The 19,154-nt window shown below is 48.2% G+C and overlaps 1 protein-coding gene across 2 annotated transcripts in view; it reads right to left on the reverse strand.

Annotated features, from left to right (window-relative positions):
- Positions 1-19,154, reverse strand: part of SIM2 (SIM bHLH transcription factor 2) — a 46,221-nt gene that overhangs the window by 17,619 nt on the left and 9,448 nt on the right. For both annotated transcript variants that reach the window (XM_034655679.1, XM_034655681.1), the window contains exons 2-6: positions 18,532-18,614; positions 15,381-15,470; positions 8,505-8,613; positions 5,124-5,209; positions 4,141-4,340 (exon numbers count right to left, since the gene is read on the reverse strand). In XM_034655679.1, the coding sequence (XP_034511570.1) occupies positions 4,141-4,340; positions 5,124-5,209; positions 8,505-8,613; positions 15,381-15,470; positions 18,532-18,614 (568 nt within the window). The remainder of the gene's footprint in view (positions 1-4,140; positions 4,341-5,123; positions 5,210-8,504; positions 8,614-15,380; positions 15,471-18,531; positions 18,615-19,154) is intronic.

Below are 19,154 nucleotides of genomic sequence, written 5' to 3' on the forward strand. Positions count from 1 at the left end.
CCTCTGTCTCTACGAATCTGTCTATTCTAGATATCTCATAGGAGTGGGGCGCCTGGGTGGCTCAATCGGTGAAGCGTCTGCCTTCGGCTCAGGTCATGATCCCAGGGTCCTAGGATTGAGTCCCACATTGGGCTCCTTGCTCAGCAGGGAGCCTGCTTCTCCCTCTGTCTGCCGCTCCCCGTGCTTGTGCACTCTCTCTGACAAATAAATTAATTAAATAGAAAAAAATAGGTATCTCAGAGGAGTGAAATGATTTGGCCTATGTCCTTTTGTGTCTGGCTTCTCTCACTTGGCATCATGTTTCCAAGCTTCGCCATGCTGTAGCATGTGACAGGATGCCCCTTGTTCTCATGGCTGGGTAATATTCTATTTTGTGTAGATATCACATTCGGTTTGTCCGTTTGCACACTGACAGCCCCTTGGGTGTTTCCTGCAGCCCGGCTACTGTGTGCGTGAACCTTGACATCTCACACTGGACACCTGCTGCCTGGCACGCTGGTCTCAGGCTGCTCTGGTTGGGCGGTGGCATGTACAGACCAGCTGGAGACACAGACGCCTCCTATCACTGTAGGATGGTCATGCAGCCCGCGGAAAATAGTGGACCAGCACCCACAAACACTGTGACTGCAAGGTACACCTTCAGCCCACTGGCGAAAGAGCAACATGCTCCTGGAGCCTTCCTGCCATTATCACCTCTCTGCTCTCATCAAGCCCCAGGAACACGGATTTCCCACGTCAGCTCTTTAAAGAAAAGCAGCTCTCAGCATCCAAGACCACATCATCACTAGTGTTCAGATCACTCCATCCGGAGGTGAAAATGGCATGCGGCAATGGTGTCGCTTCCCAGGCCCTGAGCAACTGAGCTGGGAGCTGTGCCCTCAGAGGAGGTGGCCCCAACGCCTTGGTGACATTCAAGAACAGATGAAAGAGGAGGACAGGAAGGATTCTAAGGGAAGAGAGGTGGTCCTGGGGGGCAGAGGCGGGGCCCGAGGACTGGCCGGGACTGGGGGTCCTGCTGGCTCGTATCTGAAATGTTGGCTGTAAATGAAATGGGGAACAGGGAAACCTGACCTCACTTTCACTCCATAACCTGCTCCCCTTTCTGTTGAGTTCTGCGCAGGCTTCGGGTCGTAAATCTCCGGGAGCCTCATATTTCCCTGGAATCGCTCACTATTTGGTGTACACATTTCCATGGTGTTCCTCCAGGGCGGGAAGGAGACGGGGCTGGAGGTAGGCGGGAAAGGGAACTTGCCACAGCCTTTCGGGGCTCAGGGGATTTGTCTAAGGGCCACCTAGAACTTCAGGCCCCATTGGAGTCGAACTGTGTGGCAGGAAAACTGAGACCTGGCTTCTCCCCAAAAAGAAAACCAGGCATCTCTACGGTGTGAGGATGAAAGAGGGTTCCCAGGCCCTTTGGAAGTAAAGTTACAGAACCACGGCCCCGAACGTGTAAATGAATCAGAAACACATATATTAAGTTTCTCATCAAAGTACACGCTGGTTTTAAAAATTAAAGGGAAAGAGAAGGGTCTGGCAGCACGCCCTCCTGGTTTTTTCCAAACCTCCAGTGTCTGAAGACCTGTCAGAGGGATTTGCCAAACCCCAAACATGGCTGGGTTCATCCATCCTTAGCAAAAGCACCAGCTACAGTTTCAAAGTGAAATACCACAAAACCCCCATGAACCAAATTTCAGGTTATGCTGAGTTCAGTTGTGTCTGGGATTACACTGGGTGGGGGGCCCGTGACTCTAGGGCTGCTGGGCTTCAAGCCAACCCCACACTGTGGCTTCTAGGCTTTGGATGTAGGGCCTGACATCTCCCACCCCACCGGGCCATTCTGCTGACCTCTGGGTCCTGGGCCAGCCCCTCGGTCCCCCAGCCCAGAGGCCTATCAAAGACCGAGCTGCAAGACCAGAGACCAGAGAGGGTGTGAAGAATTCTCCAGCTTGTCTCTGCCCTCTTAAGCATTTCCTAGATGACTGGAGTTCAGAAGCTTTGCTAGAAGCTTCCTGGTACTTAGCTGGGAGAACAGCAGGGGACTTCTGCAGAGACAGGGAGTCTTCTTCCAGATCACTGTCTTTCTTTCCTACTTACCTCAGGGGTCTGGCCCTCACTCTGAAGTGGAGAAAGAAAGGCATTCGAGAAAGCCCAGGCCTGAGGCTCCCTCCACAAGCAATCCGACCTCTAAACTACCCTCGAGTGCCCTCTTCTGCAAAGCCCTCCGTTTGTCCTTTGCATTTCAAAGCTGTGTGCATCAAACGATTTGAGAAGACCTGAAATCCCTTCTCCGGGGATCCCTCCCTCTTTCCTCTTCCAGAGAACTCACTGAGCCTCAGAGGCTTTTCCTAGAATCATCAAAGGACAACTAGGAGAGGGACATAACAAGGGAGGACCTCCCAAGTGTCTGAAATAATGAACTTGGACGGCTGGAATTCCTCCAGTTCACTTTTCCAAGTGGCTCCTGAATCCAGAAAGAACCCTTCCCACTGCTACTGTCACTTCCCCACACTCCCAGGCAGCCCACCCACCCAGGCCCCTCTCCTGGCAGGTGCCTGTCTTTGCTGCAGGAAAAGAGCATTTGTCAGCGTCTGGCCAGCTGACCTCCCTCCCCCAAACAGTTATGTCTAGTCTTTGCTGAGAGCCTCTAAAAACACAGAGGCCAAGTGCGTCATGTCAACCTTCGTCATTTCTCTACCTTTGAAGGGTTCTGAGGTTCTGAGGTGTGCTAACGATGACCTCGGCTAATTCGTGTCTTCGCCTCCTGCCTGTAATGTATGGTTTTCTCCCACAACTGGTTAAAATGACCAATTTTACATCATGTATATTTTACCACAATTAAAAATGTGGAAAAATCTATCAATCTTAGCAAAAAGATATATATCTATATTTACATACGGATTATCTGTCTCCTTTCTCCCAGGAAGCTTAGCCACACACATCAAAAAGCAGAAGTGGGGTCTCTGAACATTAGTCCTCCCTGTACAGCTGATGACTCTGGGGCTACCAGGTGAAGGGACTCACCTTGCAGCCCATCAGCCTTTTTACTTTGACAAATGCTTCACGTCAGTGATCCAATTTCACCTTTCCTAACAGCCTGCGGGTAGCCGAGTGGGCAGGGCAGGGCTGACTCGTTTTACCGATGAGAAAAAGGAAGCCGGAAGAAGCCCCACAGGCCTGAGGCCTCAAGGCCAGTGAAGCCTGCAGGCGGCCCTGGGGGATGGCCCTGCCGCCTTGGCCACTCCACCCCTCTCCTCCCCTGTGCAGGGGCCTTCGGCAGGCGTAGCCAAACAACAAATCAGTGCGTCTGCCTCCATCACTCTCCCTTCTCCCTCCGAGAGGAGATCCTCAGGCTGGAGGGCGTCCTCGAGTAGAAGGGGAAAGGACGGTTGAGAGAGACGGTTCAGGGGCCACGGCATCTTCACCCTCCCAGGCCAGGCCCAGATGGGGCGCCCACGGAGCTCGTGACCACAGGTTTCCCCAGGGAAGGCCACCTGCCTGCTCACAGCCTCAGCTCTGGTGGCTGCCACAGCTCCAGTGGCTTCTCACCAGCCTGCGTGGGCTGCCCCCCCCCATCCACACTACTCAGTTTTTTAAAATTTTAAGGTCCTACCTGCTTGACAGAGATACAAGACACAATCCCAACATCGTGGGCCTTCAAAAACAGCTAATTTGTGTCCACAACACACGTTTCCAGTTCCTACTCCAGTGAGATGATGAAGGTATAAGTAAATAATATAAAACAAGTATCTTGTACCCGGAGAAGCTGCCTACCCCCCCCCCCGTGTCCTACGGCTGATAGCAATTCTTTCAACTCATGACCTGGTCCCACTAAACCACTTTCTAACTCACATTCTTGAGAGAGAGAGAGAGCACAAGCAGGGGGAGCAGCTGAGGGAGAGGGAGAAGCTGGCTCCCCAGCTAAGCAGGGAGCCCAACTCGGGGTCCCCGGACGCTGGGGTCATGACCTGAGCTGAGTGGAAGGCAGATGCTTAACTGACTGAGCCCCCCAGGCGCCCCTCTAACGTGCATTCTTAGTGTGACTTATTCCTTGTTATATTTTGGCTTAACAGTATAGCTTTCAGGCCAGTTTCCACGTCGGCTTCTTCCAGAACTCTGCAGGAGCAGCAGGGCCAGACTCACCTGGAATCCAGGAAGATCAGCTTCAGGTCGAGGCTGGCCCTGAACATGAACATGTTACTGTGCAGCTTGATCTCTGTGATGGCGCTGGGTGGCAGCGACTGGCCCACGGCCACCAGCCCCACGATCTGGTAGCACGAGTCGTACAGAGACATGTCCAGCATATACTGCCTGATCTTCAAGTAGCCGCTGCAGTGGATGACCTGGGGAAAGCAGAGGGCAGGGTCAGCCGCCAGCAGCCCAGGGCTCAGACCGGCACCCACGCCTCCTGGCTCGGGGCCTGCCCGCCTTCTCGAGTGTGCTGGACGATGCCCAGCCCAGCCTCTAGTGAGCTGTCAGGCCAACATGCTGACAGACGCCCAGTTCACTGCTCAGAAGAAACGGAGCTATGCTTCTTTCTCAGGAAACAATATAATACAACGTAAGGGTTGTCTTATCCAACTGAGTCTGCCCAAGTAACTCCACAAGGTAAGACTAATGCGTAATGGATTTACCCATAATTAACTCATCACCAAGTCACCATTAGACAGCACAACAAAAGCGCCATGGGAAGCTAACCGTTGGTTCCATGATGCTTGCTGGGGTGACTGTAATGCTCACCCCCTTTCAATGGGACTGGATTTGTCTGTGAACTTGACATTTATTTCACCTGACAAGCTATACCATTCCAATAAATTAAGAATTCTCTCTGTAGAATCAAAAGAATCTTCCTTTTAGTGTATTTCTATTCTGTTTTGTTTACTTCATTTATAACTCAAGATTTTATCCCCTTGTTATAAGCACTAAGCCGGAGTGGCTAGATAGAGACCTCTGGTCGTTAGAGCCAAAAACCACGCAGGAGAGAATGTATAGCCCCCATACCTGCCGCAGGAGCGGCGGCAAGCAGCCCCCTAGACAGAAACGTCTGGGTCCCCGTGCCTGCTGTCTGCAGACGTTCTTGAGGAGGACCCCCGCCACCTCCCCGCCCAACACGGGGCTCCTCGTACCTTGTACCCACTGCACGTCAGGCCCGCATTTCTTTTCGCCAAGACACACTTCATCCGCAGAAAGAACGACCGCTCTATCTCGTACTCTGAAAGCAGGAGTGAGGTTAGGTTGGCCAACTGTCCCACGATGCTTCCCCCGATTTTGTCTCAACAACAACAATCAACCCCCAGGACCAGACCAGGCAGCCAGAAGCCCCATCGCAGAATGCCCAGCCCCTGACCCACGGAATTTCTGCCTGTGGCCGGGACCCGGGTGGGGTGGGGAGACTGGCCCAGTCCTGGCGTGGCTTCCATGTGCTCCAGAGGCAGGCAGCTGGAAAAGTGGCCATGGCAAGAACTCAGGAGACACCAACCTGGGGCCAACGTGAGGACTGTAAGTGCAGTGGGCCCAGCCCCCCTTGACAAGCTTGTGATCCCCCCTTCCCCCCCACGGGCAGACACAGAAAAAATCTCCTTGGCCAGCCCTGGGGTGGATGCCTGTGTTGGCCAGGAAGGCCCAGAAGCATCTGACTTCCCTCGGGGTAGAGGATACTGAGTCAGGGCTCGCAGCACAACCCTCTCCCCAACAGAGGGAGGCAGTCACAGGGCGCCTCCTGCCAGCTGTGCCCATGGGCACCGAGACTGCCCGAGGCTACCACGGAATGGGGAAGAGGACCCAAGAGACCCACTCGCTCGGCCAGATCAAAGCTTTGGCCCTCACCTATAGCCCCACTCTGACCACCCTTCCTTTCTCGACGACTCTGACCCTCTCCATTCAGTCTTTCCCTGGCTGGCCTGAAGGCCTCACCCACCAATCTCCAACCTCACTATTGCAAATGCGAGCAAGTCCCCTAAGGAAACACCCTATGCTTCAGTGAGCAGATGCCAGTTCTCTGGAATGATGTGTCCATGCCCCTGGGTAAGGGTGAGGTCACTCCACTCCTAATAAACAGCTACTTGGTGGCAGTTAATAAATTAATTTTTAAAGAACGGTTACCATTAGGAGTGGAGGCAATGCTCCCACAGGGGGAGCAAGGGAATCGCATGCCAGGCGGCCACATTTACCTAAAATTTGTCTGCAGTGGGCCAGGGTCTGCAAGGCATCAGGCTTCCCGGTAACACGCCTGCCTGTCTGCACCATTTCCAGCTACACACTGATGTGTGGATGCTCAGGTCTAAACACCTTCACCCGGTAACGAACCATCCAGTTTGGAGAAAGCCAAGAGCACAGCAGCCATGAAGCAGCGAGGCGAGCTCAGGTGCAGAAAGCCAGCTCCGTGGATGAGAAGCCGGGGAGCAGTCCCAGCACCTGCGAACCTCAGACCTTGCACACTCAGATGGCAACTCCACCTCTCCCGGACCTCGGTGCTTCTCGTGTGTGGTTGCTACACCTCAGGCATGAAACCCACGGGGACTGGGATTGGAAGGGCCTCGTGATATTCCTAAGACATGGTTGCTGTCATTTTATAAACACTTAATTTAAAGCTATGACATGGAAGAGTGACGTGAAACCAGAGCTTGTGGGAGAAAGTCCATTCCTGTATAACTAACACACTGTGGAACTTTCTAGAACAATAATAACACAATGGTCTCAGGACTTCTCTAAGATTCCTGTGGCCTTTTCCAGCCTTAAACAATCCCGCAGGGAAAGCATGAGACTCAGGTACACTATTCCCCACACCCCCCAGCCCTCAATTTGATAGAAATCACTTCTTCTGAGCTTATCCATGTGCACTGATGTGGCCAGACTGTTTGCAAGGACTTAAGAATTACAGACCACAGTGGGGAGCCTGGGTGGCTCAGTCAGTGAAATGTCTGCCTTCTGCTCAGGTCATGATCCCAGGGTCCTGGGATCAAGTCCCGTGTTGGGCTCCCTACTCAGCAGGGGGCCTGCTTTTCCCTCTGCACCCTGCCCCCCCCGGCTCGTGCTCTCTCAAATAAATAAATAAAATCTTTTAAAAAAATAAAGAAGAGTTACAGACCAGAGCTACAAGGAAGCCCCCATCTCATCTCCGAAACCAGCACAGCAGTCTCTGTCCCTGATGCGGAAAAGTGAGAGGCACAGTGACCACATCTGAGGCTGAGAACACGGGGGCCCCAGAGCTGCATCTGCAGGTGGTTTTAAAGCTGAGTGTGCTCTTTTCAGTCTCTCCTTCTGGCCTTAGAATGGCCCCTCCCAGGAGGAGGCAGTGAGAGAGGAACTCAAGCTCTTCTCCGGCCGTCTACCTCATTCGACCATACTTGATGGCTCTCCTTTCGCATTCTGTTCTTTGGAGAATTTTGGCCACGTTGGGGCTACCATGGTCCACAGCAGACAAGAGAGCCCTTGAGCAACATGCTGGTTGGTCTCATTGGACAGTCAGAGAGGGAGTTACAGGGCCGGTGGCCAGAACAAATTCGTCTTCCCAGCATGCACTGCAACTGCAACTTGGGGAGTCATTTGGGTAACGATGTGTGCCACATCGTCCACCAAACCATCACACCACATCATGTCCTGACACACGCTTATGGAGGTAGGACCCCAATCTACGCGTGTCCAGTAATGGGACCGTCAGGTGGAGGATCGTGTCCCCACGTGGAGACAGGCCAGGGAGGTGGACCTGCCTCCGTCTAGACCAGGGCTTCCTAACGGATTCGTGCCGTGGCACAAAACCCACAGATTCCTACCCGGAATAACGTTCTCAAGTGCAGAAGATAAAAATATCTGAGATCACAAATGGAGCCAACTCTATTGAAAACAGTTACCAAAATACGAAAACAAGTGGTGATTTGGTTACAAATGTGCTGCTTTATTCACACGTTAAATAACAAGAGCCAGCAGCCGGCCTTGTAACTCCTGAAATTTCGAAGTAGCCATGAGCCGATGAGCGTTAAGTGGTAAGTTTAAACACCTGCGAGAACTGCAAAGTGAAATGAAAATGCCTGTGACTCTTGTTGGCAAAGCCACGGGTAAGAGTGAGCGTAAAGCGGCCTAGTGTCCATTATCTATAAGCCAAGGAAATGCTACCTTCCAACCAGACAGAAAAAGGTATAATTCTCCCCGTGCAGTTTCACAGACCCCCTGAGTTCTATGGGGGACCCTCTGGTTAAGAAGCCCAGGTCTCGACCTGTGTCCCTGTATTCTAAACCAAGATCACATTAGGGAAGAAGCCTTTGACCCCTTTACTTTACCTCCTACCAGTGTCTATCATGGTCTCTGGCACCAGAAATGGGATCAATAGTGTTGCTTCGAAGGACAGAGGCATAAACGCAAAACCCCCACACTGTGTGTTTGCTGGAGAGGCCCAGCTGGGCAGCCCCAGTCACACTTGCCCTTGGCAGCATGGGGAGCAAAACCCTCGGGTCACATCGAAGAGCTCCGTCTGGTTTTCATTCTGGTTTCTTTTCATCTGGAGGAAATACCTTGGAGCAGGTGATGGTGAAGTGGCTGGTGGGCCGCAAGGACAGCTGTCATCTCGTCGTGGTCGGAAGGATGGATGTACTCATAAATACTGTTGCCCGTGAGCTCCACCTGCCACAGAGGGAAGGGAAGGGTCAGAAATCCTCTGGGGGCAGCCCGGGGGGAGGGAGGGGAAGGTGCACGATAGGTACGCACAGCCTGGGACAGAGCTTTGACCTCTGCTCACCACGCACACCTTCTCCCCACGCAGAAACACGTGTCTTTTATCAAGCAGCGCTCTGAACCGTCTCCCACATGGGGACGTGAGCTGAAAGCCGAGACAGTCCTGAGCAGGAGGAACTGGGACGGGAAGGACGAAAAGGTGAGCCATAGAGGTGGGTGACCCTCAGGGCCCGGGCAGCATCCTTTAGACAGGAGGCAGCTTACAACGGACTGGAGCCAGGGCCTGGCCCTCCACCCACACTCCCGTGGTGCGTTGAGGGGCCTGGCCAGCCGGGAGACCAGCTGCCAAGTCCAGACTGTGGTCCCTGCGAGAGCCACGTCCTCTCCGAGGCTGAGCAGCTGGGAGCCATGGGGGCTCCGCTGCACCTGGAGAGGGCTCGCACTCCGACAAAGGCCCCTTCTCCGTCAGCTCTGAGCTGCGCCCCTCCGGCACCGCCAGGCCTCTTTCACGTTGCCAGAACCGTGTCCCTGGCCTTCTGACTCCGAGATGACTGGTTCCCCAATGGCTCCCGCCCACGGGTGTGGCGGGGCAGCCTCGTGACCTGCGAGAACGTTTGGGCCCACTCCAGACAGCCATGTGGCAAGGTGGGTATTTCCGGGGGTTGCGACCCCAGCACTGGGACACCACCTACTTCCAGGCGCACCCTGCAGAGGACATAATGGCAGGCCTAGAGCCCACGTGCGTGTTGCACAGGACCCTGCTTTGCAGGGACAGGCGTCTCTAGGAAAACACCAGCATTAGGACCTTTCCACAGAGATTCCTGCTGATTTGACGTCTAACCTTGAGAACGTTTCTACTGTTCTCCCAAACAGAAGTGCCATGCATGATAGGGGAGGTTAGAGAGTGGCGAGACCTGGATACCCTGACCCATCATCCCAAGATGGGCAGTGTCATAGAATGTTTCAGAGGCTATGACCATCAGAATGGCCTTCTGAGCAGCGGTGGCAGGACCCTATTTTAGAGATGCAATGGTGCAGACGAGAACAGTGAGTCAGGGCACCCAGGATTGACCAGAGCACTGATGGCTCTTCCGCCACAGCCGGCAGGAGCCCCGGAGCCCAGGGGGGAGGACACTGAAAGCGCGTGAGAAACTGCCCTTGGGTGGAAGGGGACCGTGGGCAGGTCTGACTCAGTCTTCCTCAGCTCTGCCCCACGGGGAGAGGGCAAGCTAAAAAAGCAAAGGCAGGCTTGCGAGGGCCTTGTCCCCAACCACCCCCTTGTTATTTTTAAGCGTGTTGTGCCTTGTGTTTTGTTGGGAGGCTCACTGGTCTCAGTCAGAGTGGAGACAACACGATCTCCTGTCAAGGGGCAGTTCTGACTGGGCCACCTCACGCAGCAGGACAACCGCAGCCAGCCAGTTTAATGGACAAGTTCTCCCGGGAGCCACTGTTCCAAATTAGCATCAAGGCCATCAGCTCCTTCCCTGGGACCCGGCGGCCACGCAGGGGTGAAGCAATTTACCCCGCTCCTCTGAGCCCGGTCTTCCCATTTGTTAAGACGTAGGAGTTACCCTTTTATTCAGAACAAATTACGTTTCTGGCCTGCTAAGTAATCTTGTTCCTAAAACGGCTTTCGCAGTTCTGTTTTCTGCATTATTCACGGAACGTTTCTTGCCAATATTATGCCAACAGAGGAACAGAGAGAATCCTGTCACAGAGAGCCTCCCTACCTCCCCCCTTGACCCTAAAGGGGATTTGCCTATGACCAAAGTTATTACGCGAGCTCATTAAAAACAATAAGGATTAAGAACTAAATAGTCTTCTTTCCAATAATTTCTGTTCATCCTTAAAAAATTTCGATAAACCAGCAAGTGCTAAGTCACCCATTTGGGACAGGACCATGTCCTCTTCTCTGAAGTCAGTGATGGAGATCCTTCTTGAAGCTCTGTCAGATGGAGAGGGACAGAGGCTAATCAATAAGGGAGCTGTTGTTGTGTTTTTTTAATCGATTCACAATTTCAACAGCTTATTTTTAAAACGAAAAAATAACGAGATAGAATTTTTTGTGTGTGGGCCTATCATTTCTCCCTTGCTCGTGTTTTTAGGGAAAAAAATGAGCATTCTGGTTTGCTCCAAGTTCTTAATCAGAAAAAAGTACCCCATGTCTTTTTGGAGAAAGTACATTTATATGCTTGCAAAAACGCTTGCAACTGTCCTTACAGGGATTTGATTTGTGTTTTAATCCCAAAGTAGCTTCATCTGTCTTCAAAGACCCCATTCTCGCCACATGCGTTTGGAGAATGAGAAGAGAAGGTCCATGAATTAAGAGGCTTGATTTTCTGAATCCTTGGTTCAATTATAAACTCCAAGGCTGTCCAGGAAGTAAAATGGTCTTCAAATAACGGACATGTTTTTAAAGAACAAATTTTGGAATGATAAAACAGTGCTGACCTTGACTCAAAATTACGGTTGACATGGTGTTTCCTGTATTTACATATCTATTCGTGCTTTTGAATGGTTGAAAGAAATGTGACTACCTCACCAAAAAAAAAAAAAAAATTATGGTTGTCGCTATAAAACTCCCCAGGTCTCATACATCACCCTTATTAAAACAGACCCTCAATATGATATTTTAGTATTTGTAAAACCCTGCTAACTACAAAATGAATTGCTTTCCTACTAAGAGCGTTTTTATGTTTTGCTGAATAGCTTTCCTTCCTGCCAAGAAAACTACATATGATAAATACAGCACTAAATGGATATATTCTGGGTCGGAAGGGGAAAGTCACCCAGTACTCTGGAAACACACATTACTCTGCTTTGGTGTTTTGCTGACTATGGTAAATTAAGCATTTTAAAAAAAAGATGGTGTGGATTTCAGAGTTCAAGTTATGTCAACAAACATAAAACGCTGTCCTTTCTCTTTATTTCAAAAGTGAAAGGATTAGGTCTTATGGCCCCAAACAATGCCATGGCTATTTTTATGGCTGTGGTTCCGGCCACAATCTCAAATATTACATTTTCCTTTATATGTCTTATAAATGGCTATTTCACACATACCTATAGTTATTTGAAAATTTATATTAGTTACCTAGATGCTATATAAGGTATGCGACTTTGGTGAAGAAGTTTAAACCACAGGGATACTTAAAAGAGTCTGTGGAAATACACAGCAGGTATACAGGGCTTTTTTCCCTCTTCCAATACAAAGTAAGTTAATTACATTAACCAAAAAACCATGGAACTAACCATCTAATAAACTTGTGTGGATAAAGAGCGCTTCCCCAACTCTACCTCTTCCAAACAGATCTAAATTTGACTACATGAATTATTATATACCATCTGTATGTGCACACACCAAGTGGAATTTTCAAGCCTGTAGCCTGACTCTGTTGGAGATAACTTGTCTCTGTCACTCTTTGGTCCGAAAGTCTGACAGCAGGGTTCGCCAGGGTTACTAATTTAAAAGCAAAAATAATACACTGTGCCAGATTTCTCACTCCAACACTTGTTTTAAAAAAGTTCGATAAAAGGCTTTGAATTAGGACGGGTCTATAACACACAAAGAATGATTTTTATACTCTCAAATAGATCATTCAGATAGTTCTCTAGGTAGTGCAGATTAAAAGAAAACAAAAAACAAAAAACACCACCACTTTGCTGTGAATTATTGCACAATTATAACAAACCTAGGAGCTTAGGTTCCCCAGGAGCTGCTAAGATAGAGTTTAACCCTGAATTAATGTGAAAAATGTTGTTACTTAACGAGATAATGTCACTGAGGGTAACTGAAAGTTCTTGGAACACAGAAGGACACGATGTAAATATAAGCTATTAGTACTATCATTATTCATCAGAAAATCTGTTTCAAGGGTTACTCGGCCTACTGGATAGAATTTTCTTAACACTTTCATCTCTGAGGATTTAAAAAAAAATCCTTGAGCCTGTTTTAATAAAGTTTTCACGTTTGACATATTTGCCTGACTTCTTACTACTAATAAAAATAATCTAAAAGGGACAAAAAAAATTTTTTTAAAGGAGAAGCTGGGTATTTGACATCCTATCCAATACTTCATTTTACTATTTAAGTAAAGAAGACAGAAAAAAACACACATTGTGATTCTGCCTAGATTTCCTTCTTCAGAGTTAATCCTGAGCAGGAGACAGATTTGAGGGAAAGGTTTGTTGTTGCTTATTTAAAGAGTTCAGCATGGAACACTCCCAGACACCAACGAGGGCTCGCGTCTGCATGAAAGTGTTTTCGTAGCTGGAGACTGATGGTGAGACAGTCCCGCCAAGAGATCAGGCGGAAAAAAAAATTCAGTCGCTCTACACGGTCAGTTTGATTTATCTTTTTTTAAACTGACACTTCTCCCGGCTGGCAACATATAGACAAAAGGCATCTCTACAGCATTCTTGAAAAATGATGGGGTGTAGAACTCCCTTTCCTTTCCAAATCAGGACACCAAATTTTATTTCTGCATTATGACCAAAAGGAAATATAATTTTAATTGGGATTCTGCTGAGGTTTCCTTTTGTAGAGTTCATCATGAACAGCAGACGGATTTGTCACCTATCCCATATTTTGTTCATTCTTAATTATTGTGCTCATAAATGGTCAATTTCATTTCCCACATAAAAAGAGAAAAATGACAGAGAGGGAGATGTAGGATGCTAGACTGAGCAGCCTGACCGAATGCACTGGAGTCCTGGGATGTGCGCAAGGCCTTATGATGTACCAGGACATTCCACGGGGCTAAGGGCCCCAATATGTGCCCACGACAGGACACTATTTGAAGCAACTTTTGTGCTACTGGAAGAATAGTTCTAATGAAACTATGGGGACAGTTGGCTTTTGCTTAGCTCCCTATTATTTACAAATCACATAAAATGGACACTTTAATATAGTTCTTACCACAACCCTGAAAGAGAGGTAGAGTAGGCAGGATCTTCTTACTTAAGAGATGGTTCAGAGAGGCTAAGTACCTGCTCTATCAGACAATGAAAACCATATAACTGGGCATTCCCCTTTTTGCTTTGACTGCCAGGGAGCTCAGATCTAAATGTAATATCTGAAAATAGTGACTATACCTGTTTTATCTTTGTCCAGTCCTTTTTAAAGGAGAAATGTTTTACTTATTTGTGACATTATTATAAGACTAACCAAAGGTTCAATAAATTACAATCGAAAATCAAGTAATCTGCTCAAAATCATTCAGCCACAGATAGAATGAGGGCTAGAAACCAGACTGGTTACAACTAAAGGGCCTTAAATAACTCTAAATAGGGCAAGGTAGAAATTCAGAGCATAACAACCTTGGAAAATATAGAAATAGTATACACTTCATGTCCCCAGCAGTATTTCCCATTCTACTACTAGACTAAGACCATTAGTCCTGGAAGTATAAGAGCCAAGCCTTAGCAAATCTTAGCTGAGAGAACTGGTTTCGTAAAGGAAGAGAAGAGGAAATGCAAAATAATTTTAATATGAGATTCTCTTTAAAGGATGTTACTTAAGAAACCCGGGCACAGAAAGCCCTTTGGGCATGGATAAGGATATACACACACTGGAAGAGAAGGTTGTAAACAAATGGCAGGTTTAAAAAATGCATTCGTAGAAAAAGAAAAGGAATACACCAGATGCAGGTTTCCAAATTGGTAATTTCGTTTTTTGATGAAAAAAACCCCACCCTGTTAATTGGCATGTTTTATTTTGGCTTAACTACAGAGGGGGCTAGTGCAATACAGATCATTCATCCGCCTCCTGGGAGCCCATTTCCTGTCCCTAATTAATTCTACTGTGTCTTCAGTCGTGATGAAAAAAAGCACTCTGATAAGTCACAATATAAAGAAACATTTAATCCCTAGATGTATAAAAAATGTGACTTTTAGAACCTCAATCCACGCTTGTTAAATCAGAAATGTGAACGGCCACAATCAGACTCCTCCCCTCCCCCCGTTCGGAGGAGCCCAGACAGCAGCCAAATTCTCACCCAAACCCTTAGCTTGACCCGAATAGATAAAGCTGAGCGCACCTCTTTCCTTTACGGGATGAACCCCTTTTTAGAAGACAGTTCCAGAAAAATCGGTCATATTTAAATGTTCTAGAGAAAACAGGACATTGCTGTGCAAAACAGTAGTAAACTGAGTTTTATGAGTTTCTATCACAAGCATATAAAATGCTTTACTGAAACGACCACTGAACTGGAAAAACTCAGGAAAAATTACCCTGAATTCCATGTGAACACTCATAAATCTACCCCCCCTTCTCTCTCCCTAAAGCACGGTCTGCATAAAATCCATGTTCAACATCAGTTTTCCTCTCACTTTCATGGCCACTCACAATACCACGTGCAGCCCAGCAAGCTTGGACTAAAAATCTCCCTTTGTGAAGCTCTTGTTAGTGGCAGAGTGTTGCTGTATAAGCAGGGTCCAGGCAGTCAGACAGAATCTCAGAACAAAGCTGCCTGTGGCACAGATATACTGGTCATTAATCCCGAAGGAAAAAGAAAGTAAAACCGGGAAATGTAACATGAAGAAAAGCTCTGCGGGATGGCCTAAGAAGATGATTTTGCAACTTTGGATTATTTCATACACAAAAGCAGACGCTTGAACAGAATCATTTACAAGTTGGGCGAGACAGACGGTCAAGATCCGCCAACGCTTACTTTTATATTTTGATATTTTGGTTGTATATAAAATTAGGTAACACCTACCTGCGACAAGCCCAAATGTACGGAAGCTGTTTCCGATATATACATGATTTTGCCGTCAGAGGCTACCACGAAAACAAATCCATCCAAAGTCTGTAAAAGAGAGTGCCAGGGTGAGAGGTGAGAGTTGTACGGTAGAGTGAAATCTCGTAATTGTACTGCCCCTGAAGCGGAGGAATGTATAGAACATTGTCATCCACACATAGTTGTTAAATGCAAAAACGAGCCCAGGGCCATACGAAAGAGTCCAGGTTATAACACTGAAGGTTTAATTCCTGGGGCCAGGCTCTCAAATGCTTTTAAAGCACTTTAAAAACAATCTTACATCCCCATCACAAAAATCATGCAAAACACTTGAGAACCCCTAACATGCTCAGTTTAAATGCAGTAGCTTTATTGTTTACGGTTATTTTAGCACTTAGCACAAATCCGGAGTTCTATGGTACTTAGGGGGAAACCGACCACTATATAGACCATTTTATGTCATAATTGGCAGTCCTTTCTACCACTAGGACATACACTTTATTTGCCACAATTTTCTAGTTACCCCTAAGTACCATTTGAATAATAAATTCTGAACACTACCACTCCCCTGAAAATAAAATACCTGGTTATTTTAAGAGACTATGTCTACAGAATTAACTACTTAGAATTTGCAAGAGATCAAATAACCTTTGCAAAATTCAAGGAGAAAAAGTATCAATTTCTGAAAAATTAAAACTACCTAAATGATATTGCCTAAGTTGGCTAGCCCTCAAAAAAATAAAGTAAAATTTTAAGAGGTAATGAAGACAAATAAAAAGGTAATGATTATATTTATATGTGGCAAGGATAAAAAGACTAAATTATTTTTGAAAAAGGAAACTGCATTTTTATTTACCCATTCATATTTTAGATCCAGAACCAAAGAAAAGCAATAAAGTTGGTGAAAGATCCGTACAACCCACAATGCTGCCCCCATAAAAAATATTCCAAATTAATTTCTGGCCACAAATTCTATTTTTACAGCATGTAATTGAAACCAGATTACCTTCGGTTTTTCTAAATCTGCCCCCTCTTTGGAGGGGGGCCTACAAAGAATGTAGAAGTGAAACTTGAAAGATATCCTTACATTCTGCTGTCTCAAATACAGTTTTACTGTAAAAATCCTTTGCCAACTAAACTATCATCACCCTAACCTACACTGAGGTTGAAATCAACATCTTGATTGTAAGCCTTACTTTCTCGTTTCTAACTCAGCCACAAAATATTTTCCCAACTAAATTCCGTTTCAAAAATATAAACTATACGGCAATTTCTAAAGTTATAAGCGTTTTGGCACATTTTACACTCTTGCTTAACTCCGAAATCATTAAAGAGATACATTTATTGAAACGGTATCTGACAGTCAGCCATACGAGGAAAAAAAAGAAAAAAAATGATCATAATTAGATTCTGAAAGTTGCCAGCAGTAGCTAAAAAAATAATATCCTTAATGGAAAATGTTGGCTATGCCTTCGTAGCTTCAAATGACCTAATTCGCTTGAATGTATATTAACTGCAAACACGCCCATCGCACAGCATTCCGGAATTAAAGACGTGTACGGTGGAGGAACCGAGGCGCGTTGACCATGCCGGCCAGGTTTTCACTGGGTTTCCCTGATGTTAGTGTCACTTATAATATGTAGGAGTGTCAAACAAGCAAAACCTGGCGAACCGAGCTGGAAGTGAGCAAGGGGGTGAGCGCAGGGCGCGGGAAGGACTCCAAGAGCGCCATTTCCCCCGCCTGGCTACCCCATCGTTTGCTTTATGCTCTAAAAGCTTCAGGTTTCAAAAATTCTCCGGGATCTTCTCTTCCCCAGAGCATGCATTAAAGGGGGGGGGTCGTACTAGACATTTGGGGAAAGGGGTTTTGAAAAGATCCGCTTTTTTCGAAATGCGAAATGCGGTGCTCTTGGCTGACTCGCTGACCCAAGTCATTGAGTACTGCCGCCAAAATTTTTTTTTCTTTTAAAGAAAACACAAAATAGAAGGAGGAAATGCAAAACAGCTCTTGGTAAGCATTTTTCGATGGCAGAGACAAATGACAGGCGGGGGGAATGAATCGGGTCCTTGATGAGGCTCTGTAAAGGGCATTTGAAAATTCAGAGACAAGAGGCATTGCTGTCCCCACCTAGCGCCAGCCGCGGACTTGGAAATGGCCAGTCGTGCGCACGCTTACCCGGCCAGAGCCGCAGACACTGCAGGCGAAATCCCAGGCCAGGAGGGGTTTACCAACCGTGGATTAAATGACTTCGACCTGAGGGCTATAAGCGGCTGACCACAAACCAAGCAAGGGCTCCCTCCATGAGCCAGGTGACCCCGGAGGCCGCACCAGGTCATGATCTGGAGCACTCAAGAGCTGGAGGACTTGGGTTGAACCAGGCTCTAGCACGTGCTGTGTGACCTCTGGCATGTTACTTAACCTCTCTGTGCCTCAATTTTCTCCTCTGAAAAAATGGAGTTCAAAGCAGAACCTACTCTAGGTGGGTGATGGCGCACCACAATACAGTCAGATTTAGAACAGAATCTGCCCCGTAGTGAACCTTCGATAAATGCTGTTAATATTCTATTATAGATGCTCTTTCTTTTATTACACCCCCTCCAAACATACACGATTGTCAAAGGCTTTAGAACTGCCACACTCTGGCTCAGAGCGTCGGGATCATTCTTTCTTTGGCTCAAGCGCCTGGCACAGCATTTGGCACAGAGCAAGCGCTCCATAAAAGTTCTCTAAGGGAAGTAAGGTTGGAAAGAACCGCGCGCCCACGGGTGTCCTTAGGCCTAGGTCTCGTGGGCTACTGAGTACTGGGGCTGGGACACGCGAGAGGCGGCGGGGGGGGGGGCTGGCCGGACCTCCCCCTGGGAGCTGAGTCCACCCCCAGTCCTGGCCTCCAAAGAGGATGCATGGAGGGTGGGTGGGGAGGTAGCCAGTTGCCTCGAGGTCCAGAAGCTGTCTCTCCCCTCAGCGACTTCTGCAGCCTGATGGTGGCCTAGGGATCCACCCAGGGCTCCTTGGGGAAGGACATCTGGAGACTGGGGTCCCGGGGTCAGAAGGGAGCCCCCTTCCGGTGCTCTGCCGGGTGCGGGTCAGCGCCTTAGGCGGTGTCTGCCCCCCCCCCAAAAGAGGCATTACCTGAAGCAAGTGCGATCCCAGCTCCTTGGCGACGCTGTCCAGGGGCCCAGGGCGGCTCGGCTGTCCCCACGCGTCTCCTAAACCTGGACGGGGGAAAAAAGCGAATCAGTAAACGGCAGAGCCGACCGAGAGGCCCCTACGTCTGGCAGAGCAGCGGAACCGCGCGCCCTGGCCAGCGGGAATCCCGAGAGTCCCCCCTGCTGCCTCCGGGGCCCCACAGGCCGTAGCCTGTGTTCTTGCCACCGCCCCTTTGCCCTGGATTAAAGAGAAAAAAAGGCCAGAGAAGATATTCCCGCCGAGGCCTTGGGTCCAAGCGTCCCCAGTGCGCGCTGAGCTGGCCAGGCCCATAGCTCCCGTGGGTCGCCCACGTGCTCACGGCTCTGAAATTGCCGTTTTATTTGAAATGCCATAAAGTAATCTAATCTGCTTTGAAATCGGCCATCCTCGAAGCCAAACGGGGATATCGATTTGACCTGTAAATATTCCCCCAAGACCCCTCCTCGCTCCCTCCCTTCACTGTGTCACCGGCAACTATGCATTTTCCTAAAGACAGGCCCAGATGAAAAGCCCTAACCGTCCAGGAGGCAGCTTTTCCTGCATAAAAACAGACTTTTTTTTTTTTT

The sequence above is a fragment of the Ailuropoda melanoleuca genome, chromosome 1 (genome assembly GCF_002007445.2).
Source record: "Ailuropoda melanoleuca isolate Jingjing chromosome 1, ASM200744v2, whole genome shotgun sequence".
Classification (NCBI taxonomy): Eukaryota; Metazoa; Chordata; class Mammalia; order Carnivora; family Ursidae; genus Ailuropoda; species Ailuropoda melanoleuca.